Source organism: Lipophrys pholis, assembly GCF_963383615.2.
Source record: "Lipophrys pholis genome assembly, chromosome: 14".
NCBI classification, from domain to species: domain Eukaryota; kingdom Metazoa; phylum Chordata; class Actinopteri; order Blenniiformes; family Blenniidae; genus Lipophrys; species Lipophrys pholis.
In genome coordinates, this window is record NC_137633.1 from 13,309,627 (window position 1) to 13,333,991 (window position 24,365).

Here is a 24,365-nt window from a genome sequence, read left to right on the forward strand (position 1 = left end):
GTAAAACCTCAAATTCACAAGCACAATCATTATTCTGCAGCTCCCTTCATGTCCTCTGTTGATGCCTAATTTTTGCTCTGGAAGCCTTTTTTCATCCTAAACTTCCTCCCAGGCAGTCATTTCTCTTTGTTTCTGTCAGAAATAGATGAAAACTCCCTTGCAGAGCCTTTAAACTGGCTGATAATTGATAATTTCTCATGGTTTAGTGTCACTTTTTCTTGGAGATCTGCAGAAAGAGAAGAACTGAGGCTGAACAATCAAACATTTAGCATCACACACATTATATACAATCATCAGCATCACGCGCTGAAAATACAGAAGCACAGACTTCTACAAGGAGAATCCCTCATGGAATAGTCGCGTGGGTGAAAATTGCTTTTTATTAGTGAGCATCGAGCATTCATATATTGGACTTTACTCTTTTCTTGTGATGACAAGGGAGCTTTAGGTCGGATATAATCCAGATTATTTAATTGTAAATTGTGTTTAAAGCATGTATTTACACCTTATTGGGTAGTATTTTTTGGATAATGCTTTGGGGTTTCAGTGTGTAATTTCATTTAAGTCCAAATGCTCAGTTTGTCATTAACTTTGCTGCTCAGTTGGAGTACACGTGGGCATTTTATTGTTTATATCGCCATTTTCCTACAAAATAAATTTCCTGTTTAGTTTTAAGCTCTTGCTCCATTTCACAGTCAAAAAACAGAACTTGATCACATGTTGTATTTCCAAGATGGATGACCTTAGTTGACCTGATTTAATTTTCTTTGAGATGCCTTCTAACTGGAAGAATGAGAATTTGCAAAAAGCGTGCATGTGATGTTCACTGTTGACTGGAAACTGACCGCCCGGATCGGACACACCACCCTGTGCTGGATAAAGTAAAGAAATCTGGTCTATATTTTCTAAAATCTTTTGACAGTTTGAAATAGGCTCGATTCACAAAACTGTAAGTTAATTAAATCTTCTGTGATATATTCCCTTTGCCAGGCGCGTTTGCTTTTACGTACTCCTTTAGTGCAGCGTGGCGGGTCTGTTAAACATGATCAAACCCAGGCTCCGTCAGTACCTCCCTCCAGAGGTACGAGCTCATTACAGCTACACAAAGTGAATCAGAAACGGCATCTTCCTCCAGCTCGCTGCGCAAGTTTGCCACGGAATGCTTCGCCCCCTGGACAATCAGCCCCGGTTGGCTAATGAGTACAGCTGCTCATCTTGCTATTTTAATTTCCAGTACAGTCATTTCCTGTTGCCTCCATATATTCTGACTGATCCCTGAGCCCCGGTGACAAACCAGCCATGTGTGGTTTTCACCACGACACTCAAGCTTTCTATTTAAAATACTGGCATGCAACACTAATCAACAACCATTTCTAGAACTGTACTGAACTTGGTTTAAGTTACATTGCATTTAATCAGTTTCACTTTTAAAAATGTCAAAAACAAATGACTGAAATACAGAGAAGTACGTGTGAAATAAAATGAAATAATGAAAATGTAATATTTTATAGTTGAGTTACTGATCTATCTTTTAGCCGTCTGTTAAATGACAATACAGTTTTTCTCCAATTTAAGCCTCTGAAATGTGTTTAATTTTTTAGTTTTACGTGTTTTCTTTCCGTCTATTAATTGATAACAAATGTCTGTAAAATGCTTATTTCAGAATTATCTAAGAAAACATCACAACAGTCGCAGTGTATTTTAACATACATTCCTTGCATGTTTATTTATTCATTTATTTATCTATTTATTTAGAGCTTAATTAATCATAGAAACGTGTTTTGAAACATTAGAACAGGACAGAATAGTTGATGACCTTATTTTTCTCAAGTATACAGTAAACTATCAAGGTAGAATCCCCAGAAAACCTTAAAGTACTTGTCGCAGGCATCAAAAACCTTTAGAACTTTAATTCCCACATTTACAGCTTCATAAATATAGGGAAATAAAACAAAATCCCATCTCAGTGGCTTTAACCAAATTAGAAAAGGTTTTTATGCTGATATTTACCCCTCCAGGTATCAGCTGAGCAAAAATTTAAAAAAGGACTATTTTCCTCTTGTTTTTCCATCATTGCCCAGTAAACATCAGTGGCAGCTGGTCTGATTAACCACACCGAACAGAAAATAACAGCTGATAAAAGTAAAATCACAGTCCAACATCTGTGACTGTGTCGGGTGATTTCTTCTCTTCGCTGTGGCAACAAGTAGAAGCTCCTCGCTGACGACTGACTGTCAGCCGATGTGGCACTTGTCACTTCATTGTACCGTCACTGCACAGCGCCGCACGCTGTGTTAGTCATACTTCCACGTTCAAACAACGCATCTTCTATTCTTCCTTTCATGTTTGTCATTCATGAGAAAAGGCTGTCCTCTAATGATCCTCGTGGTTCGGAATAAAAGCTGTGTCATGCAGTGCAGCTCTGGGAGGACGGGGGACGGGTTGGGACACTGCAGCCACAGTAACTCACAGGGACTAAACTGTCGCAGTGACCTAACAATCACAGCATAAATATGCCGAAAGAGGTCAAAGGACTTTCAGAGCTCATTTTATAACTGACTGCCTCGAAGTCTACCTGGTCAGCGCTTAATAGTCGACATGTCGTGTCTCCAGAGGGGAGAGGAGCTCAGAGGTAGGAAGAGTGTGAAGGTCAGGGTGAAAACAATACAAATAGAAGAAATAGGCTCCAGTGCAAAATTATTAACATAAATGTAATCATTGTGACAGACACAGATAATAATAACAATTGTTGTGTTTCCTCAACCCTTACGTGGCCAAAAGTCTTTCCTGCGATACTATATGTAATATTTCATTTAAATGTTCAAGCCAAGTGAGGAAAATCGAAGGACTCCAGACATTCTGAAGTTAAAGATGCAATAAATGCCATCAATGTTGACCATTAATTTATACTTCAGTTGCATTTTACGAGGTCTGGGACTGTCTTAGCAGCCCTTCTGAGCAGCTGCGATTGTGTGATGATATATTTGATGACCATAACCCCCACCCCCCAAACCCCCACCCTTGTCCCACTTTCCCAGCAGACTCTGCCTCCCAACACCATCTTTCAGTGCCTCTCAATCTGCCATCGCTCTCCTGTTTCCTATCTCCCCTCTTTTCCTCTTCCTCATTTAATTTCTCACATCAAACTCTCATCTCGATGCTGCATTTCTCCCTCTGCCATCCCACCTCAAGCTGCTGCACCCCCCCCCCCCCGCTTCCACTCTCCGTTAAATTCACATGAATAAATCTCCCCTGCGCTGATTATCCAGTGATCATCTGGCAGAGTGGTACTGCCGGTGGCAGCTTTTATGTCTTATTGGGAGGCTGTTTTAAAGCAGGTTTTTGCAGACGATTACGGTAATGCAGTGAGAAAAGAGAATTCAAGAGGAATTCAGGGGTAAAAAAAAAAAAGAAGACCAGAGGATACGCTGAATGTGGGTGGCAGTTCCTCTGGAGATTCCTCTGCAGAAGGAGAAGACTGTGCCTGCAGAGGAGCGACAGCCAGGTGATTGTTGAGCAGGCAGCGACAGGCAGCAGTGTTCAAACTCTTCCTGGAGGGCTGCCAGGCCACTGCAGGGGTGTGCGTGTTCCAGGGTTGACACAGCAGGGACGGCTTGGCGCTCAGCCACGGGAATACAGACCGAAATCACCAGAGCCCGAGTGACATTTCCTCTATCTGTGCATAGAGCGAGATTAAACACGGTCCTCTGGCTGATTGATTTCTGCACAATAACGAGAGAGTAATTACAGAATGATGAGGCACGTCTCTGTAAATATTAATTCACTTTGAATCGCAGTCAGACCTGCGGTTTGTTCTCCTCTGTGTGAACCTCAGTGGCGAAGCTTCATTTTGTATCTCTGGTTCATTTCAGTCCACACTGCCTCTGTTTGTTTGCGTCTTCATCCTGCCGCTGCAGAGATTCTGCCAGACTTTCGAAATTCCCTAACTTGGGTTAAACATGATGGACTTATCTGCACACTTTGCTTGAATTTACTGTCTCTGGTGTTTGCCGCAGATAAAAACTGTAAAGCTGAGGCACTGCAGAGAGAGACCATCCACTGAGTCGGTTCAGGTTCGAAAAACAAAAATAAATAAATGAAAAAAACAAAGTGGCCGCAGCTTCTTTTCTTTAAAAATCTTAAATGCCCATTAATGTGAGAATTATTTCAGTATTCCATCAATAAGTGGGAGGAAGATGCTCTATAATCTGGATGTCAGTGCCTCAGATTTATTGATTGAAAATAGCAGCTTATTGAGGTCAGAGACTTTTCCTGCACACCAGACTGTAGTTTACCACATCTCAGCATAGAAACTGGCCCATAAACATCACAGAAATCCCAAAGTGCCTTTAGCCTCCTGAGGCAACCTTTACAAAATAAGAAAGCATTTTTGATGTAAGCTGGGTTTTTGCTCGACTAGATTTTACAAACTGAAACATTGTTGAGATGCTTAAATAGCCTGTAACAGGTCGGATCAGGCCATTTTATCACAAATAAAACTTAAAAGAGGAGACCGTCTCTCCTCTGAGTCAACTAAACACCTGCAGCGTCAAACTGATTTCTGTGGGAGCTTATGAGCTGATTATTAATGTCTCCCTCTCTACTGGTGGTGAGGCGGGTTAATTCTTGACTTTTCTGCATCTGGATTGAAGTCCTGGTTGCACCACAGTAAAAACAAGTCAAGTCTATGATGCAGAGTCATAAAGAAATCAGCTGAATAAACACTACTTATAGTCTAATGATCCTCAGTAAACCTCAGGATCATAAACTGTGACTATTCATTTCCATCAGACTTGATGGAGCAATTTATTGTGTTTTCGGTCGTATTTGCATAGACAGGACATACAAATATTCATCTGTTTAAATTAGTGCTTCCAAATAAATGACATTTAAGTACTTATTCCAAGAGAAAAATAACAGATCAATTTGCCATAATAGATGTTGAAGCAAGCAATTAGTCAAATCCTGCATCAATCAACCAGACAAGCTCTCATGGTCACATCTTTTCTATTCCCCCATTGTTCTGTCTACCAGAGATTTCCTTCTAGAGATTGTATTTTTCCCTTTATTCTTTTTTAATGTGAGTCCTCTCCCATTATTACATTTCTTCCTGTTACTTTAAATCTGCAAATTGTACCTAAATGATCAAACTAATTATTTTAAATATTGAGGTAGATCCTGCTTCTGGTATGTTTAGCCCTCCTTGATATGGTAAAGCATCTTTTCCTTCCAGTTATTCACCTAAAGCATGACCTAAAAATAAGAATGTAATAAAGTAAAAACCAATTTTCCAAACATATTCCTGTTGTTGTACATAATACATTGACACTATTAATACTCGGCTTTCTGAGCAGGAAAAAGTCCAAGATGTATATAAAATATATATAAAAGGCATACAAAGGTGTTTTACGCTGATTTCAAACCACTGAAATTAAACCGTTTTCCAGTTGAACGGGTCAAACTGGGAGGAACTCATCCCGATTAACTTCCCTACAACTGAAGCGGAGCGCTGGCGAAATCCACGGCCGTCATTCACAGCACAGACTGTTCACAGAAATGTGTGATTTATCTGTTTGGATGTTTACTGCTGAGAGTTTATGCATGAGGATGATGTGTGAAATGTCAGCAGAGGCGCGGTGGAGGGAAGAGGACTCTGAAATCCACCCCGGTGGCTACAGCTTTTACATGGCTGCGCTATCTCGAGTAAACAAGAAGTGCTTTATGACACTGTTGGGCTTACAGGACTGTTGCATCAGGTGTGCTGCAGGTGCACCTCTCCGTGCTCAGCTCAGATTTGCAGGAGATTTGATATAATCCAATAAGTGCTTGCAACATAAAGCTTCATGTTTCTTTTTTAATTCTTTTCGCGACGCGTTCCTGAATTTTCCCCTCATTTGGAGTAGATTCTCCTCAAAATGGTGTTACACGCTGTAATCTACCTTCTGTGTGCACACAGTAAATAATATATACATTTTTATTTCCCAGGCCGGTTGGACATCGGAGGCTGGTTGACTAGAATGTAATCCGTCTTTTTTTTTTAACTGTGTATCTGTTGGTACAAGGCTTGCATATCGACTGCAGCCGTCAGTAAATCATCTTCACGTCTCCGAGCGGCTGCAGGAAGGATTTTCCTCCACATTCAGCCTGGAAGCCCCTCACTGAGCAGCACTGGAGTTTCTGTTTCCTAGCAACGCTCGGTCCAGCTCCTCCGTTTATTTCACACTGTTGCAAAGAGGCCGTGGACATCAGTCAGTTGTCGAACAGAAAGATGACAGAAAGAGGGAATCTCCCAAGTCGTGTCTTCTTTTAAACATCCAATCAGATTAGATACGTTCTTCACTGAAATCTTTGTATGATAAATCCTCAGTTCTTATCCATCCATCCATCCATCCATCCATCCATCCATCCATCCATCCATCCATCCATCCATCCATCCATCCATCCTTCCAGCCAACCAGCCAGCCAGCAGCTAATTCAATGAAACGTGCTGATTGGTTGGACCTAATTGCATAGATTAGAAAGGAAGGAATCAAGAAATCCTGAATAATTACATAAGAAACTATGGTGAACTCAATTTGTTTAAAATTACCATCCTCCTCTTACCTGTGAGTACTCAGGCCACCACTTGTCCCATCTGGTGTCCGCAATGTGGCATCAGCATGGCAGACAATTTCAAAGAGACCTAAAAGAAAATTAAACACATTTAGAGGCATTTTTAAGCATAAAATTGTAAAATAACAGTCTGACTATGGCGTGGAAAAGTGGGTCATCCCACTGCTTGATTTAGGAGTGCTTGTAAGAAAAAAACTGGTTTGTCCAACAAGAATTTGTAAATAAATGACACAAACTTTATTATGTACCCTATAAAACTACACATGGATTCAGTTAATGTAAATGATGGTATTATTGATAGACTTTGCTGCTTTATGTAGTTATGAGCTACAAATGTTGAATGACAGCTCTCAAAAATCTCCCAGTGGAAAGTTCCCACTTGGACAACATTCAGATGTACTTGCAAGTCATATCATGATCGCAATAATCAAGATTATTACATATATGGGGTGCATTCTTGGTTTAATGTTTATTAATCTCTTTTGCAGTTTGAAGTGGATCAGCATGTTTAAAAACTGATTTATAACTACAGATTATTTGCTTGCATCATTGTGATCGTAATCATGATTAATCAACTGTTTTTTTTAATGAAAACTTTTAGTGACTAAAAGTGATTACATAAGAAAAACTCGTTTTTTGGAGTGTGGTCACGCAAAGCTCATTTCAGAGCGAGCTGCTCTGATGTAACTGTCGATGACTGGTCACACGTGTGTGTGTGTGTGTGTGTGTGTGTGTGTGTGTGTGTGTGTGTGTGTGTGTGTGTGTGTGTGTGTGTGTGTGTGTGTGTGTGTGTGTGTGTGTGTGTGTGTGTGTGTGTGTGTGTGTGCGAAAGCAAAATGTCACTTTCTTTCTGTTGGCGTCAATAACAGGATCAGCTCCTGGTGTCCTTCGGCCTCCTCTGCCTCCCTCAATCTGTGTCTGAGGAGTAAAAAAAATAAACAAATAAAAATTCCGCAATCAATCACTTTGACAAATCCTGCTGCTAATCTCATTATTGGTATTCCTCCTGGTCGCCTCGTTTGGCTTTTCTTCATCCATTACGGCTCGCGTTAACAAGACCTCCTCCTCCTTCTGTTTCTCTCCTCTTTTTGGATTTATTTACTTCTTGATATCTGCCCTATCTGGAGAAACGCCCTTATCTTTCTTACACCCTGTTTCATCAACGCTTCTTCGTACTTCTACACTTCATTTCTTTCGCAGTCTTCCACATTTAGCCCACTTCGCTATCCCAGATTTTCATTCATGTTCTGTTCCAGTGTGATTCAAAGAGAAACAGGGTGATGATTAACATGTGATTATCTTCTGTTTGTTTGTTGGTTCTTCTGTAAACCGTATTATACTTGCAAAACTTAATTCTCTCGTGGTTCTTCCTTCTTTCATCTCCCTCCCCGTCCCTCCTTCTCTCTGTATCCGCAGGTGGTGCGTGATCAGATCTCCCACTGCACCGTCAAGCTGCGTCAGACCACCGGACTGATGGAGTACTGCTTGGAGGTCATCAAGGAGAACGACCCCAGTGGGTTCCTGCAGGTAAAAATGCACCATAAACCTTCACTTAATCCTCTCGACTGGAATTTAACCTTCGATTCTCAAAGTCAAACTAAGTTCTTTTTTCTTACCAAAATCAAACCTTGTTTTACAATGAAAGCCTTTATGAGTTGATATATGTGAGATTACATTTTTCAGATGTAATCAGATTGCTAATTTCTGCTCACCTATGCAATGATTTAACATTATTCATTTAGCTTGTCTTTCCATTTCTTTTGCACCGGGATTATACTGATTGAAGGTCCTTCAACATTTTTGTTACGATTGAATTAGAAAATATTGATTGCAATTTGAGGTCTCAATAATTCATGGAAAAAATAAATATGGCAATATATATTCTTTATTTCTATAGATTAATTTTAAATTGAATGTGTAATACATTAATTGGAGTTTAGGAACAACAAAGTAGTAAAACAGAGAAACAGAGAAACAAAGCCACAAAACGTGTCTGATCCTTTGAGGATTTTCTGGTTCTATTCGGTAATATTGATCATGTTGTGTTCTGTGCGTGTTTCAGATCTCCGATGCTTTGATCCGGAGAGTGCACATGACGGAGGGTCAGTGGGGGAAGGGGACCCTCACCCCGAGGATGACCAGCGACTTCGACCTCACTCTGGACAGCGGACCCCTCCTGCAGACCATCCACCAGCTGGACTTTGTCCAGATGAAAGGTAACAAGCAGATTCTTTGGTGTTTGTATTGCTGTGGAACGAGTGTACGAGCGGTAAAATCTCATGTTACACTATGTAAATACAGTCTTTCCAGAATCCACTGTGGACATGCGAAGTCTCTGCTTTAAACAGTCCTACAGTCAGGCTTCGGAAATATGATGGAAGAATATGTGAACGTTTTATATAAAGTAAAAAGCAACACAAATGTGATGTAGTCTCGAAGAATAAGATTATATCGTGTGCTGCGGTGAGATCCTCATAAGTCAACAAGTTACCCAAACAGACTCATTTATCGTGATAAAACAGAGGTAAAGAATCACTCTAATATCTTAACTGAGCACAATAAGTAAACAAATGTGTGTGTTTGTAGTTTATGTCCAACTTCTAACAAAATCGTGACGTGCACAATTGAAAATATTTTATTTCTTTTTATTTATAGTGCCACATGAATATGCATTTGTGGGATGAGCAGCAAGCGCTTAAGAGGCGTGTTAAATACATGGATGGATAGACAAATTTTAAAACCCTAAATGTGGTAAAATCTTCCTGTAAGGAATAAAGTATTAAATTAGATGTGGTGACGTTTTATATTTAACCTTAATAACCATGTTATTAAACCCACTACCTATTAAGTTATAAATTTCCTTTATAGTTTGTTTTTTCCCATTTGTGTATTTGTAATTAAAACTTGAAAATGAACTTTCTGCACATGCAGCATCCAATTTAGATAATGGAAATCTTATTTTATCTCGATTAAGTGCACTTCATTAACAAAAGTTTAGATTTGCAGGCTGATTCAAACCAACCAGAAAGCAAATTTTATCCAAAAAGTATTCAAACTTTCTGTGTTATATTGAATAACAGGCATTCAATTCAATTTACCTTAATTAAAGATTTACTTTTAGATTATAATTTCCCAACATACAATGAAGCATATTAAACATTTTATAACATATATGGATATAAAGCAGGAAAAAAAGTTATTTCAACTGTGAATATTTTCAGTAACTTATGGTTTTAAAACTAGTGACTACATTGTTTTAAATGTGCTTAAATGTGAGAATCCATGTAAAAATAACAAAGAAGTTTTAAGGAGTATTTCCCAATTGTTTGGAAGTAGAAATGATTTTGAGTTTTTATTGGTAATAAAACAAAATCATTTACTTGTAGTCTTTAGAATCGTTGCATTTTCACATGATTTTGCACAGTTTGTAAAAGTGTCTAGATGAATCTAAATTAAATCTATTCCTGTCTTAAAATCTTGTGAATATAGTGTCATAAATCCATGACAGTAATGGATTTTATATAAATATAATATCTTGATGATGTATTCTGCAGAGCTCTGATCTAGCCATCTTTGTACCCCCCCCCCCCCCCCCCCCCCCCTCAGTCCCAGCTGCCCCAATGCTCCAGCTGGAGGAGTGCTGCACTCAGAACAACAGCGCCACGTTGTCATGGAAACAGCCGCCACTCTCCACCATCGCAGTGGAAGGGTACATCCTGGAGCTGGACGATGGAAACAGGGGTCCGTTCAGGGTAGGTATCCCCCACCCCTGCAGGTACTCATGACCAGGAGAGGGGGCGTGTTATTCTTTTCTTACAAAATATTGAAAAGCATCACCGGCTGGAGTAACAAACCAGCGTTACAGGACACTCCCTCGCTCTGTCTCAACAAAGACCCGTTTATGTGGTGCCGGGGAGGACACCAGCTCAGTCGGGAGGGGGTCGTGAATGCAGCGTTGTGTAGATGGATTCCCTCGAGTCGGCCTGCGATATACCATACCGCTCCACTCATGTGACACGCCGTGGCTGAGCACTGAAAGACACGCCGTCAGGAGAAACAAGCAAAGGGTCCGCCGGCCGGGACGATCCTGCAGGAAGGCGGGATCAAAGCAGCCTGGATACCCACACTGAGGTTCAGCCTGTAAACCATCCTCACAAGACCCTCCCCGGCTCCTTTTACGCTAAGATCTACGCTTTGTTTCCACAGCAACTTAAACCTCCTGAACAATTCTCACAGTACAGAGCCCGAGGATATCCGCGTCTCAGCTAGAAAGCTCAGTACCGAGGGCCTGTTGACTCTGGTAACAATCAGACTGAGAGACTTTCTCGAGCCGCGCGCTCAAGCTCCCGGCTCAGTTACTTTTTAAAATCATCTTCTATTAGTTTGAAACAAATGAGTCATGTTGACGGTTTCAGAGAGAAAGCTTTACGCTGTAGATCCAACAGCCCCGAGGCTGAGACTCAGGATGAGGGTTAGGAGAGCAAGATGTTCAGGAGGAAACAAAAACACTTACTCTATGAGATCTGTGTCTTTAAATGAAGACACTTAAATGAGAAAAACGACGCTTAAGTTTTCCATCATGAACCTTAAAATCACATAATAAACTGTCGTTGTCTAACTTGTTCTAAAACCCATGAAATCTTGGCTTCAAACATTATTGTTTATATTAAATATTCATTCGGTATTCATAACACTCATGATATGAAGAGTGTAATGCTAATTTGGCTGATTATGGCCGTGTGTGTGTGTGTGTGCAGTTTCATCATGTTTCGGTTCATATTGCTGCTAAATCGGGGCTCTTGCATTGAGACATTTTAAATCCTTAACAATAAAAAAATTGTGTTTTGTTTATCTTACAGCAAAAAAGTGATTTCGGACATTCATTCTGAAACTGACACATGAGTAGCTGACTTAAAACATGGCAACCATTTAGACCTTAATTGAGCCACTCACAACCTAAACCTCCAAATTAATAAATAAAAGTATTCATATGAAATGTTTATTACACTAAAGAGTTCCAACATTTAGCCAATCAGCTTACTCAGTACTGCGTGGGAGCAGTTTCATCATAGACTGATTCATATTTTGTGAAATAATTGCTTTCATATAGCAACTGGAGACACTGCAAGCTCTCAGCATTTATAAATAGAGTTGTTAAAGTAGCCGAAGTAAAGAAACTAATGAGGGAAATAATTTTTTTAACTGGATACATGATATGAAAATTAGAGATACTAATCATAAATGGCTATGAAGTCTTGAATTGAGCCACCAAACACCCAAACGATCCCTTAATCTGCTGCCACCCCGGCTTCCTAATGCAACAACTTCTGTCCCATTAATCATTAACTACTGTCATAATATTAAGAGCCTAACACTCAAAATGTGTCTAATTTGCTGGGTTTGAGTGCAGTCTCATCGCATTCTGCTGTGTATGGTCCTGAGTCTTGGCGGGTTTGAAGTGGTCCGCTCGCTGTTGGTTGAGGCGTCGCATGTTTTCACTCAGGGGAAGAATCCACCGACCTCGAGTGGATTTAATCTCTGCACCCAAAACCAGCTGCTGATAATCTCTCACCCTTCCAGCTCCTTCGGGGTTTTCTAATTGCCTGTTTCGCCCCTCTGTCTTAATTACAGCCGTGCCATAAGAGGATGGTCATTCTCAACCGATCTGCCCACTGATTCAGCGACTGGATCCGCTAACTGCTAATTGCTACGCAGACGATGCCAAATTCTTCTGCGGCTCGGAGACGCTTTGCCGGCTTTGTCACTCTTTTCCCTCTGATTCATAACGACAACTCATCACTTCGAAACACATTTCAGGACAACTTTCTTTATTAAACCGTTTAATTAATTAGGTTTGGACCCAACAGGATATGAAGCGTCACGTTCTGATCTTTTGAGTGCTTCTCAATACGTTGTGATATTTCTGCACATCAGGCTTGTTTTTTTGGTGTGCACAATAATAAAGCAAATTTAATAAAGAGGGACAATTAAAAATGAAGTAACTGTAATCAATTACAAATGTTCAGTATTATCTAATAGCTGAAGGTCCACAAAGGGCTGTTTGAACGTGTTTACATAATGTGAACTATTTTGATCCCCTACCTTTTTATAATGGTATGATCATCCCAAAACCAGTTTCCCACATTGTGACTGAAGTTTTCTCTTCCTTCCTGCTTCACTCTCTGACTCATTCGGCCTCACCGACGCAAGCGCCACACTCAGCCTGGCGTGTTGTGTCCCCGTGTTTATTTATATTTCTGCGTGGGCCGACGTGCCCACGTTCAGTTGTACAAACTCACGCTCGCGCTTGTTGCCCCTCGCAGACAGACCTAAATGGGACGCCGCTTCAGAGGCCGAGCACGCCGGGTTAGAAAAGCTGGACTGTGCTTGTTGTCATAATTACGCACTTGATGTATCTGCCAGATTCAACAGGAAGCCCTGTGTGTTTTTACAGGAGGTGTATGTGGGGTCGGAGACCATCTGCACGGTGGACGGTCTCCACTTCAACAGCACGTACAAGTCCAGGGTGAAGGCCTTCAACGGCAGCGGAGTGGGACAGTACAGCAAGACCCTCATCATGCAGACCTCCGAGAGTACGTCCGTCTTCTCCTCCTCCTCCTCCTCCTCACTAGAAATGAGGGTGACGAAATGTATTGACTCTCAAAAAAACAATTAATCTGGGATAGTCAGTGAGTATTCCGGATAAAAGATGCTTTTCATGTCCATAGATTTAGAATCCGTGAAAGTACAACTTTTTAAATATAGTGGGCTTGTGGCAGGAGGAAGGTTAAGGGGTGATATGATACTAAAGGAGGACTTTGATTGTGGATATAGAGATCAAAATAAATATATCATTCTTTAAAGTTTTGTATAGATAGACAGAGGTGAAATAACATATCCACAGTAGATATTAGAGTCAAATATGCAAAACTTTCCAAAGCCAAACATTTTTTTGGGGGCCCCTGAACCCAACAGCAACAGTGTGACAATGTGATTTATTATCACCATTATCACTGATTTGATAGGATCTACCTGCAGGTTTTTTAGTCTACAATGAGAGAGTGACAAGATACAATAAGATACCAAACATTGAAATGATGTCATAAAATACGATATAACACAATTAGATGAGATATGTGATAAGATTTGATACAATAAGATACAATACAAAAAGATTAGAAGAATTTAAGATAAAATACAATGCGATATTATATATCAGGATATGATACTATATGATAAGATATAAGTTCATATCAATAGAATAGGGTGATATGATAGATATGGTTACAAGATATCAATGAGATGGAACGCAGTGAGATATAATGTACAAAGACGATTAAAAACCGAGAACATACAATGGCATGTATAAGTTATGACAGTGAGATAAGATAATAAGTTAATGTGAGATGCAAAACCTAAGACACTATACAATAGGAAAGATGGAGAATATATGATATGATGCAATATAATAAGAGACGATAAACAACAATAATATAACATATAATGGATGTGAGATGAAACAATAGAATACCATAGGATACCATCAAATATGACACGTGAGGATACAATACAATAAAGTACGATACAATCTAAAAAATATATATAATAAGGTGCATTACAATAGGAGGCGGAGTTCGCAACATGCAGGTTCAGAGCCGCTCATAACAAGTCTTGTCTATAGGTGTCTAGTCCAAACATGCAAATTAAGCAAGTGTGGTTGAGCAGAAATTCAAATTTGTCCCAAGGGCTACAGGTGGGATGCAAAACGTAGAATACACGGCGCAGATACTGTAGGTTTTTGGAAAGTAACTCAAATGGAGAATAAAGTATAGGTGGAGAAAAAAGTGGTAATCGTGTCAGTACAAGCCGGTTGTAGCCAAACAAAAAGGGGTTAAATAAACAAAATATTTATGACATTTTATCTCATTGTTTCTGGTTGACTTGTATTTTTATACTGTACAATCCTAACGGCATTTTGAATTGTGATTATTGTGTATACATCCTAAGAGTTCAAACTACTGTTATGGTGCTTGCAAATAAGGAGCATTTCAGTGGAGCCAAACACTGACATGTGCACATCTAATGCCCATTCTGTTGCCAGGTTGGGAACCACTGATCTAAAGGATTGTAAATCAGTTGCTGCCAAACTGAAACCTTGTAACTTTGCAAGAAAAGTTTTCACAAATTCATAGAAAAGAAAGAAAGAAAACCGGGTTAATGTTCCTGCCAGCTTTTCATCCCAAAATCCAAGCTTTTTCAGTTAATTAATAGCCTCCAAGGGATTTCGGAGGCCTTGAAACAGTCCATTGCATAAATCGTGTGACACAATAAATAATAACGATAAAAGCCTCCAAAATATCTCTGTTGCAGGTTTTTAGTGCAATGGCGGCAGCTGAATGTGTATTCCGAGCTTATAACCCAGCTGCAGCTGGTTCCTGTATAATCCATCCACATGCTTGCTTCCCCATTAGTTAAATGCTTCTTTAACTGGTCGTCTGAGTAGACCTGAAAGGCCCAGACAGCCTTCCTACCTGACAGACGGAGCACTCAGCACCTGATCTAACCACTTAGACGCTCTCAGAGTTTTTTGTAGCCTTCGCCCTTATCGGACTCTGCTTCGGATGTGACAGTTGTTATTCTTCTCTTGGTGAGGACGACGAGCAAGAATTTCTCTGTCGAGATCGCGATGTTGTTATTGTTCTTTTCCACGCTTCAGTGTTTTGTTTCCAGGAGCTCTTTTGGGGCGTCTCCTCTACTCTTTTTGCCCACTGAGCTGAACCTGCTTCCCTGATCAAATCTGCTTTTTACCCTCTCCGCCACCCCTCCCCGACCCCTCTACGCTGTCTGCTTCACCGCTTGGCTTCGCTCTCTTCTTCGTCCCCTCCTTTACCCTCTCTTCCTCCCCCCTTCATTTCACATTTCAGCTGGAATCCCTCCATGTGATATTCAGTCTATAGGCACAGGTATGGACGGCTCTCATTGCTGACTGTTTCCCCCTTCAGGTCACCTGCCTGTTTCATCAGTAAATTCTTCACGCTCCAAACCAGCAGGTGGGCAGTTTTGCTGCTCTGTGGGCTGCACTTAATAAATGTTCAATCCAGGCCTATAATAAATGTCTTTGTTTTATTTCCTCTGGGAAATGAACCCTTGTAATGAAACTTTACGGCCTATCGCCAAACCAGTAGAAACAAGCGAGTCCAGTGGAGCCCGTAAAAAACTGCCCGCCTGTTTAATTCCCACATTTGTAGACTATAGAGACATGCTATTGCACTATTGCAAATTTATAGTCGTTATTTGATTTAACTATGTTCCTCTGAGCTATGTGCTGCAACAGAGCAAAGGAACAGTTCACCTAAATTACTATGAAACACATTAGGGTAGACACCAGAGGGCATCAGGCTGAAAATACAGTTCAGATTAAGCATCATCAGTCCATTCAGTGACTTTTTGTCTTTACAACATATATCTGCTTCATCCAGATGATTAGAGTCACAAAGTCTTCAGTTCTAACATGGACAATTGGCAGAAACAAAAGCAAAACATCCTCAGGATGACTATGCAAACTCCAATGTGTGTGTTGTGAACAGTTTGTGTTCTGACGCACAACAACCGCCTATATTTAGCTTGAAGTGATACACCTAATGCAACATCTTGATTGGTGCTTCAATCAAGCCGAAAGGCAGAATTACGATATTTCTTCTTGTTTTGGGCTCTACAAAAGAAAAATGTCTGGTCTCTGGAGTTTAGAGTGAGTTTAGAGTAAGACATGAGTTTCACTCTCGAGATCTGCTCTAAATGAAAATAACTAAAAGCAGTTTTTTTGTGCAATATGTGCACACACTTTCTTAGAACTTTAATATGTTGTTGTTGACGTCATGTGTGCTAGACCGGAACAACCAAGTTTGTAATCTTACAATCTGTACAATGTACAGGTCTGTTCTAGGTAATTATTATACAGCCCAAAACACCAAAGAGGTAAATATTTATATGCTTTGACATAAATAGGAAAACTTGGTTTTTTTCATCTGCTCAACTAAACAGTCCACATCTCATGAGACTCACATGTGGTTAAGATCTTTTATTAAATCCATGATTCATGAAAAATATCTTTTATTGTGCTTTAGGTGAACTGAACCTTCATACTATAAATGCTAAGAAATTAGTGCGATAAGTTTCTCATTAATGATTTTCTTTCTCTAATCTGGCACCGGTTCTGCAGATCATCCGACCCAGGATTCGATATGATAGAGCTCTTAAAGCCTATAGAGTTATAAGTTTAAGCACATAGTGTGATTCTAAGGTTTTTAATCATGTTGGATTGTAGTGATAGTCCCTCTTTTCCTCATATCTCATAATATATTTGTTCTTTCCATTTAGATTTTGAGCAGTGCCGTTTTCACCACATTAAAACCTCTCACTTCTCCACTCATGCCATGTCTGTAACGTCACGGTTGTTACGTCCCCTGCCGCCGTCGACGCGGTTTACTCACGCCAAACTCTGCCCGTGCACAGTTGCCTGGTTCACCTTCGACCCGGCCTCCGCCCACCCGGACATCATCTTCTCCAACGACAACCTGACGGTCACCTGCAACAGCTACGACGACCGGGTGGTCATGGGTAACTCGTCTTTCTCCCGAGGGGTTCACTACTGGGAGATGACAGTCGATCGCTATGACAACCACCCGGACCCGGCCTTCGGCATCGCGCGGGGCGATGTCCTGAAGGACGTGATGCTGGGGAAGGACGACAAAGCCTGGGCTATGTATGTGGACAACAACCGCTCCTGGTTCATGCACAACAACTCACACACAAACAGGTAACAAAGAAAGTGACAAATTCTTATTTATCTGCTTATACAGCCGATTTCTTTCACCACTGAACAAAAAGAAAATTTGGATTTGATCAGATTTTCGTTGTTTATGTGGTGGTAAAAGTAGTCAGGACCATTATGCAGTCACGCAACAGGAAGATTTTTTGCAAAACGTATAAAGATAAAATGATAAAAGAAACAACAAACATGAACAAGAACAAACTGACTGAAACCTGAGCGCTTCACTGACTCATTGCTGCCACCCAATGGACAAAAGTGGCATTTTATATATTTGATATTCAATACAAGCTGCACCTTTAGTCACAGCAGAAAAACTAAATGTTGCTCTAATTCCAAAAGTGGTGATTTTGTAGTGAATTAATATACATATATACTGATGTACTAAAGGAACTTGTTTGTTTTTGGTGAAAATACTTTTTAATTTTCCTTAAACTACTTGTTTGCTGTTTTAGTAGGATATTTATGAAAGGATCAGTGGGATGCCTTTTGTCTGCATATCACTCCTTAACCTTTGCAATAGAATAAGCATGGTGTAAAACTGAAAATGATCTTCTTGAAAGACACATTTGTACAACTGGTTTTAATGTGAATGAAATGGAGATATTTTACAAGAACCATTAACAATAATTTATTACATTATATATTAAATGTGAAGTATTCTAAATGATGTGTTTCATGTGTTAGAGGCATCAGACAGAAAGCAGAGATGGAATTTATTGGAAGAAACAGACTTTCTGAATAAAGTTCTTTTGGTTGGGTTGGATTTAATCTGTGAAACAATCTTTTACTTTATCGCTACTTCAATTGTCAGTCTAAAATCTATACTCCAGTACAGTGATGTTGCTGCAGCTCCTCTCTTGCACGCGTGTCTCACTACTTGCCTCTCCTCTGTGTGACGGGACAGGACGGACGGCGGCATCGCTAAGGGAGCCACAATAGGGGTGCTTCTGGACTTCACACGTGGGATCCTCATCTTCCTCATCAACGATGAGCAGCAGGGCCCCGTGGCCTTCGAGGGCCTGGAGGGCGCTTATTATCCCGCTATCAGCCTCAACCGAAATGTCCAGGTACATAATTACGTCATGTATTCACAGAATGAGACAGTTATTTAGACAATGTAATGCACGCCCACAGCTTCTCATGCAGGTGTGAACATGCTTTACGTTATCCAGTGACACGTTCGGTTTTTTACATGCGAATGTTTCTGATCTGATTTAATGTTTTTCTATTCCTCTACAAGTTAGTTGTTTTTTTTGATAGAATTGAAATCCTTGAACAGAGCAATCACTTTCTCAAAAGCCGAGCTCACAATGTTACTTAATACTTGAGAAAATGAACACTAAAGTGTCCATGTTTTGGCAAAAAAAAAATCAATGTTTTGTATAATTTTTTTTCTTTGATTTTTAACATCAAGCCGTCATTCTTGTGGTAAACGTCTCTAATCTCTGAGAAGTGTGCTTTTATTTTCTAATTTCACGTTATTATGGAGACAGATCTGCTCTAACAATCTGACTCTCACTTCTAAAAATGTTCAAATTCTAACTTTTATAGATATTGGATTAAGGAATTCAAACTTGAAAGAGGAACCTTCAAAGACTCATTTATTTGCTTTATCCCCCCCCCCAGGTCACTCTGCACACCGGTCTACCCATCCCTGACTTCTACACGCCGGGGGAGGCAGATCCCACCACCTCCATGTGCTGAAGATCCTGAAAACTCCTCCAGGATGCTCCAGGGTTCATCCTGCCCTGTCAATGACTCTGATCACATCCTGAATTGCCTCTTCACCCCGCTGAGAGGCTGCATCGAGCAATGAGCCATGCCTTTATCATGCCTAAACCCTGGACGTCCGGACCCTCTGCAGGACTCCGTCAAGACTTGCCATCTGTTATTTTCACGTGATACAGGTAGCTAAAAATATGGAAAAGGATCTCCAGCTGATGGACTGGGTGTGTTGTTAAGTCAGCGATCATAAAATCGTTTTTCTCTTTGAGATTTGGACGAGAAAGCTGACACGACTGCTGAGGCCATTAAATCTTCTCATCCAGCTCTTCACGAGGAAGCAAGAAAATCTCCCCGATGACGAATTTGTTGAGAAGATTTTTGTAAATGAGCATATGAGGAAAAAAGACCCGTCACCTACTTTACTCACTTTTAAATTATCTCAATCTTTTACCATTTTTTCTCAATGAGGGGTAATTTCTCACGTGTTTGTGTGTGTAGCAACTAATGACGGTATAACGGCCAATAACATAATAATTTTCTCCATTTCGCATCTTAATATTTTTTTCAATGCAAAACATTTTTTTTTTTTTTTATGGATTATTACATTACTGGCTGCAGTTAATACATTTTAGGCAGATTTTTAATGCTACTTCAATAATGTAATGGCCAGCCAATGATGTAAAAATCCATTTAAATCATTGGCAGAATATATTTGTTCAAATATTTTATGACATTATCGGCTTCATTGCATTTAAACTGGTGAGATTTATGACGTTATTGGCGGGTTTCGCGTTGTGTTTGCTACAAGTGAAGGTGTGCTGAGAGCAAGTCGGCCGTGTCACTGTCACTCCCTCACCTGTGTAAATGAGAAGCTTTTCTTAGTGGCTTTAGCTCGTGTGAATTACCTGTGTTGTCCGTAAACGAAAATAAGAAACGTGAGACAAAAAAAGTGCGACGCAGACGCGACTGCGAGCGAGGCCTTCGTGCAGCCTTTAGCTGCAGCACAGCTCACCACACGGGAGGGAGAGATTCGGTTCGATGTATCATAGAGAAGTGAAGTGAAAGGTTAAATATAATGACTGTGAAGATGTTTGAATAGGGTGCGACAGCAGCTCGCTTAGTCCTGGCTTTTTATTCTTTCTTCTTTTTTTTTTTACCGTAGGTGACTGAATACTGGTAGTTTTGTAATACTGTTATTGAAATGATCTATTGCAAAGAGGTGTATAGCTTAATAAGTTATTGATGTTCAGAGTTTTTCAAATGACAATTCATCATTGTTTCTTTAGTGGATGTATAGTTATTACAGAGAGAGAGAGAGAGAGAGAGAAACTTTATGTCGCTTTAATAATGTAGTTTGGAGTTTTGTTCTCCAGCTGAAGAGGCTTTTGGGTTTTATTCCCTACAAAAGACGCAGCAGTGAGACATAGGGAGGTTCTTGTGGCGCGACAACAGGGCAACAGTTTCCTCCAAGGGCAATGGCATGAGACGACAGGTGCACATAAAGTTTTATGGAGCTCAAAAGCAACATTTGGTAGCTCTTTATTGTCATGTAAAGCACAGCGGAGGATGATGGAAGCACACTCGTTTTGCATCCTGTTGCAACACAACTTGTTTACGGCTCATGAGTGTAGAAAGTCGGCCTGGCGAGATGAAAACTTGAATAATCACTTGTACAATACTAATGCGGTCTTAACAGAGCAGTCTGCGGCTGGAGGAGGGTCTACAAGGTTTAATATTCAGAGATGCCTGCTTCATGTGAAAATGCAACAAACGTTAACAGCTGATTTTACAAGTCGTGGCAAATTATGATCTTTAAGCTTAATTTAAAAACACCAGTGCTGCAGAGATCTCGTGCCTTGGTAAGAAACCAAGAAGAAGAACAAACAGGCTTTGCGGGGCCCGGCCTAACATGACAAGACAGCTTGTTTCACAGTTTTAGGTCAACAGACACACAGTCACCACCCCTCTGTGTTTCCAACCTGAAGGACCTCAGAGGCACCAAAGACACTCAGCTCACAGTTTGATGAGAGAAGACAAGAAAGATTGCACGCAAATTCTTCAAATCTGTAATAAAAATGCAGATGGAGCTGGTGAAAAGAGGTCAGGACCGGAGGGAAGACGAGCTGCAGCTTTATACTGCAGCTGCCGTGGTGAGAGGAAGGCCGAGCTGACACCAGCACAGAGATAAAACATGGAAAACACTCTGAAAATCATTAGAAGATTAAATGGATTTGAGAGTCTGACTCCCGCAAAACTCAGTGGGATGAAAGATCAATGAGTCAAGGCAGACAGAGATAAACGCTTTGAACTAAACGACCCCTCTGCTGCCCTCCGGGTCGTATCGGAGGAAGATGAAGCCACTGTGGCAAGAATACATCAGAGATACCACATCGGACTGTGGGCTCCAGTTCAGGACAATATGACGCCGATCAAGGGTCCGAAACCTCCTGTGGCCCTCCTGTAGTTTCTCCCCAAATATTTCTCAAGTTAGATGGAAATAAACATTTTTAACTTAGTTTTACTTTAGGCTGTTATCTCCTTGATGAAAAGGGCTAAAAAAAAAAAAGAAAAGAAAAGAAATACCTGGGAAAAAGTCTAAAACAGCTAAAATTCTGAAAAAGAAATTTAAAAAGTAAAAACTGCCAAAATATTTAAAATTGTTTGAATTGGCTAAAAAGTACAAAACAAATTAAATGTCCTAAAGAGACAAAAGGGCTAAATCAGCTTAAACAACTAAAATTATTCAAATGTTAAGTCACCTCACTATTTAAAGGTTTTAAAAATAAAACGGCTCACAATGCTGAAAAAGCTAAAAACTGCTACAAGGGCTAAAATACCAATGACTGTTTAAACCACCATAAAAAGTTAATCACTTAAACAAAATAAACAAAAAAAAACAAGGCAAAAAGTTTTCAAGAAACTGTTTTAAAAAAAATGTCTATGAGAGTCAAAAGGGCTAAAACAAACAACAAAAACAGCTTAAACATTTTTTTTTTAAAACAAACCCCCAAAGTTTGTATATCACAGATGGATTAAAATAATATATAAATATAACTGATTAAATTGCTAAAGCAGGTAAATCTATGAGAAAACATTTAAGGAAAACAAACAAACAAGCAAAATGGATAGAAATGGCTTTAAAGGTACATAAATGTTGCAGAGCTCCGGATAAAGTAAAAGACCTCCTACAGCTGCACAATTTCCTAAACAGGACCCGGGGTTAGTTCATATGTTTCTATCATGATTTTTGGGAGGATGAGTCGCTGCAGGACTGCCTTGTTGGACTGCATTAGCTTCATCTCAACCCTGTGTAATAAACTCGCAAAAGTACAAATCACCCAGATGTCATTATGTTCCACATTCATCCAGCATTTCTTGAGTTGTCAGTGTCAGGCTGCATCCAGAACGTGACTTGAGTCGGTCTGGGGGAACTGTTGCCCGTTGAAGCATGCCGGGAAACCTTTCCCTCCCCGAGCATCGTAGCCCCGAGACGTACAGCGCATGTTGAGCAAACACATAAGGTGCTATCCTGTGTTTCAGCTTCATGGGTGTGCCTTTTCTCCTCAGTACCCCAAACTCTTTAATGAAACTTTGCTACAAACTGAGTTCATTGCTTCAGCAGAGTCAACTGTAACATCTGTGATGCCTGACTTCACCTGCTGCTACATATCTTTTATATTGTACAAGGATCAGAAATTCCACTAGTTTGCTACGAGTGTGACGACCACAGCGACGAAGGGAAATCCCTCGGTCAGGTCTGATTTTATAGATTTTTCTCCCTCCTCCCTTGGAATCTTGCAGTGATTGTAAACTACACTACTCAACTGGCTGCTCCAATAATCTTTTCCAGTACGAAAAATGGAAACACACATTGAGGCTCCTGCAATATGCAGCAAGTTGCATGGCGTCGGCTAAAAGTTTGAACTCCCAACTTCATTTATCTGCCTGTTTCTTCAAGGGGAGTCACTTTGTTGGCATTTAATTAGAAATCCCACACACAAACACACACACACACACACACACACACACACACACACACACACACACACACACACACACACACACACACATATATATAGCCATAGTCCAAAGCATTACCCAACTATTTCCAAACACGATTTGGATACAATTCAGGTAATTAAAGTGTTTTTTTTTTTTTTTGTGTGAGTTCAGTGTGTAATGACACACCATTAGCATTTTTTTTCCACTTGAGTGCACAAGTGTACTTTTTCAATAGAAATGTGTGTTTCAGAGCTGAACACAAGAGGGTGCTCACATTTTTTGGAGAAAAAAAAAAAATATCTGTGATCGCAATGTTTTGTTTTTGTTTTTGTTTTCTCATTTCTAAACCAACCAAATACATTTGAACAATGTTGAAACAAACCCGGGGAAGAATAAATTCAATCGTCCAGCCTCATCGTGGAATCTCACACAGTCTCGCTGGGCGACGCTGTGTGTTATATCTCTAAATGTACATACAAGTGAGTGTGAATGTGTGTGTGAGTGTGAACGTGTGTGTGTGTGTGTGTGTGTGTGTGTGTGTGTGTGTGTGTGTGTGTGTATTTGTACCTGCATTATAATCTCATTTTAAGTGATTCTCTAAGCCCTGTTTGATGCGAGGTAGAATGTCTATTATTATTATTATTATTATTATTATTATTATTATTATTTACCTGAAATATATCTATAAAGAGTTTTATGAGAATAAGACAAAAATTATTACCACTATAATTTTAACACAATATGATTGCTACAATTGTTATAATTCTGTCTACCATTACCATGTTACTGCAAATATTATGATGATTTCAAGTATAATATGAGCCTCTGTGTTTCTGTATGTGTGAATATTCAATAAATAGGTGTCAACAAGATGTTTTAAATGTGGAGTCTATCTATCTATCTATCTATCTATCTATCTATCTATCTATCTATCTATCTATCTATCTATTGTTAACAAGGTTTTTTCAAGCAACCTAACCTTTGTATTTGTAAACGCTCCACAAGTAGAAAGACTAAAGATTTTACCAGGTTTCACAAAAACAACACGCATTTGATCAATCATCTTTCTTTGTTTTTCAGTCCATTCTTAAGGTTCAAAGGGTTCATGGCGCTCTTCAGTATCGTCCTTCGCAGCATAAACGCAAACAAGCAAACATACACAATAAGAAAAAAAACAAGATTTACAAACAACAGA

At 39.9% G+C, this 24,365-nt stretch overlaps 1 protein-coding gene across 2 annotated transcripts in view; it reads left to right on the forward strand.

Annotated features, from left to right (window-relative positions):
• trim9 (tripartite motif containing 9) overlaps window positions 1–21,721 on the forward strand; it is a 40,510-nt gene extending 18,789 nt beyond the window's left edge. Inside the window, exons 4-11 of one of the 2 annotated variants that reach the window (XM_080480659.1) lie at window positions 8,029–8,139; window positions 8,675–8,828; window positions 10,219–10,364; window positions 13,067–13,205; window positions 15,537–15,575; window positions 17,125–17,428; window positions 18,348–18,510; window positions 19,070–21,721. In XM_080480659.1, the coding sequence (XP_080336785.1) occupies window positions 8,029–8,139; window positions 8,675–8,828; window positions 10,219–10,364; window positions 13,067–13,205; window positions 15,537–15,575; window positions 17,125–17,428; window positions 18,348–18,510; window positions 19,070–19,147 (1,134 nt within the window). In that variant the 3' untranslated portion in view covers window positions 19,148–21,721. Of the gene's footprint in view, window positions 1–8,028; window positions 8,140–8,674; window positions 8,829–10,218; window positions 10,365–13,066; window positions 13,263–15,536; window positions 15,576–16,989; window positions 17,429–18,347; window positions 18,511–19,069 lie in introns of both variants that reach the window. The other variant, XM_080480660.1, reaches the window with a different exon arrangement.
• Window positions 21,722–24,365: the final 2,644 nt, after the last annotated feature.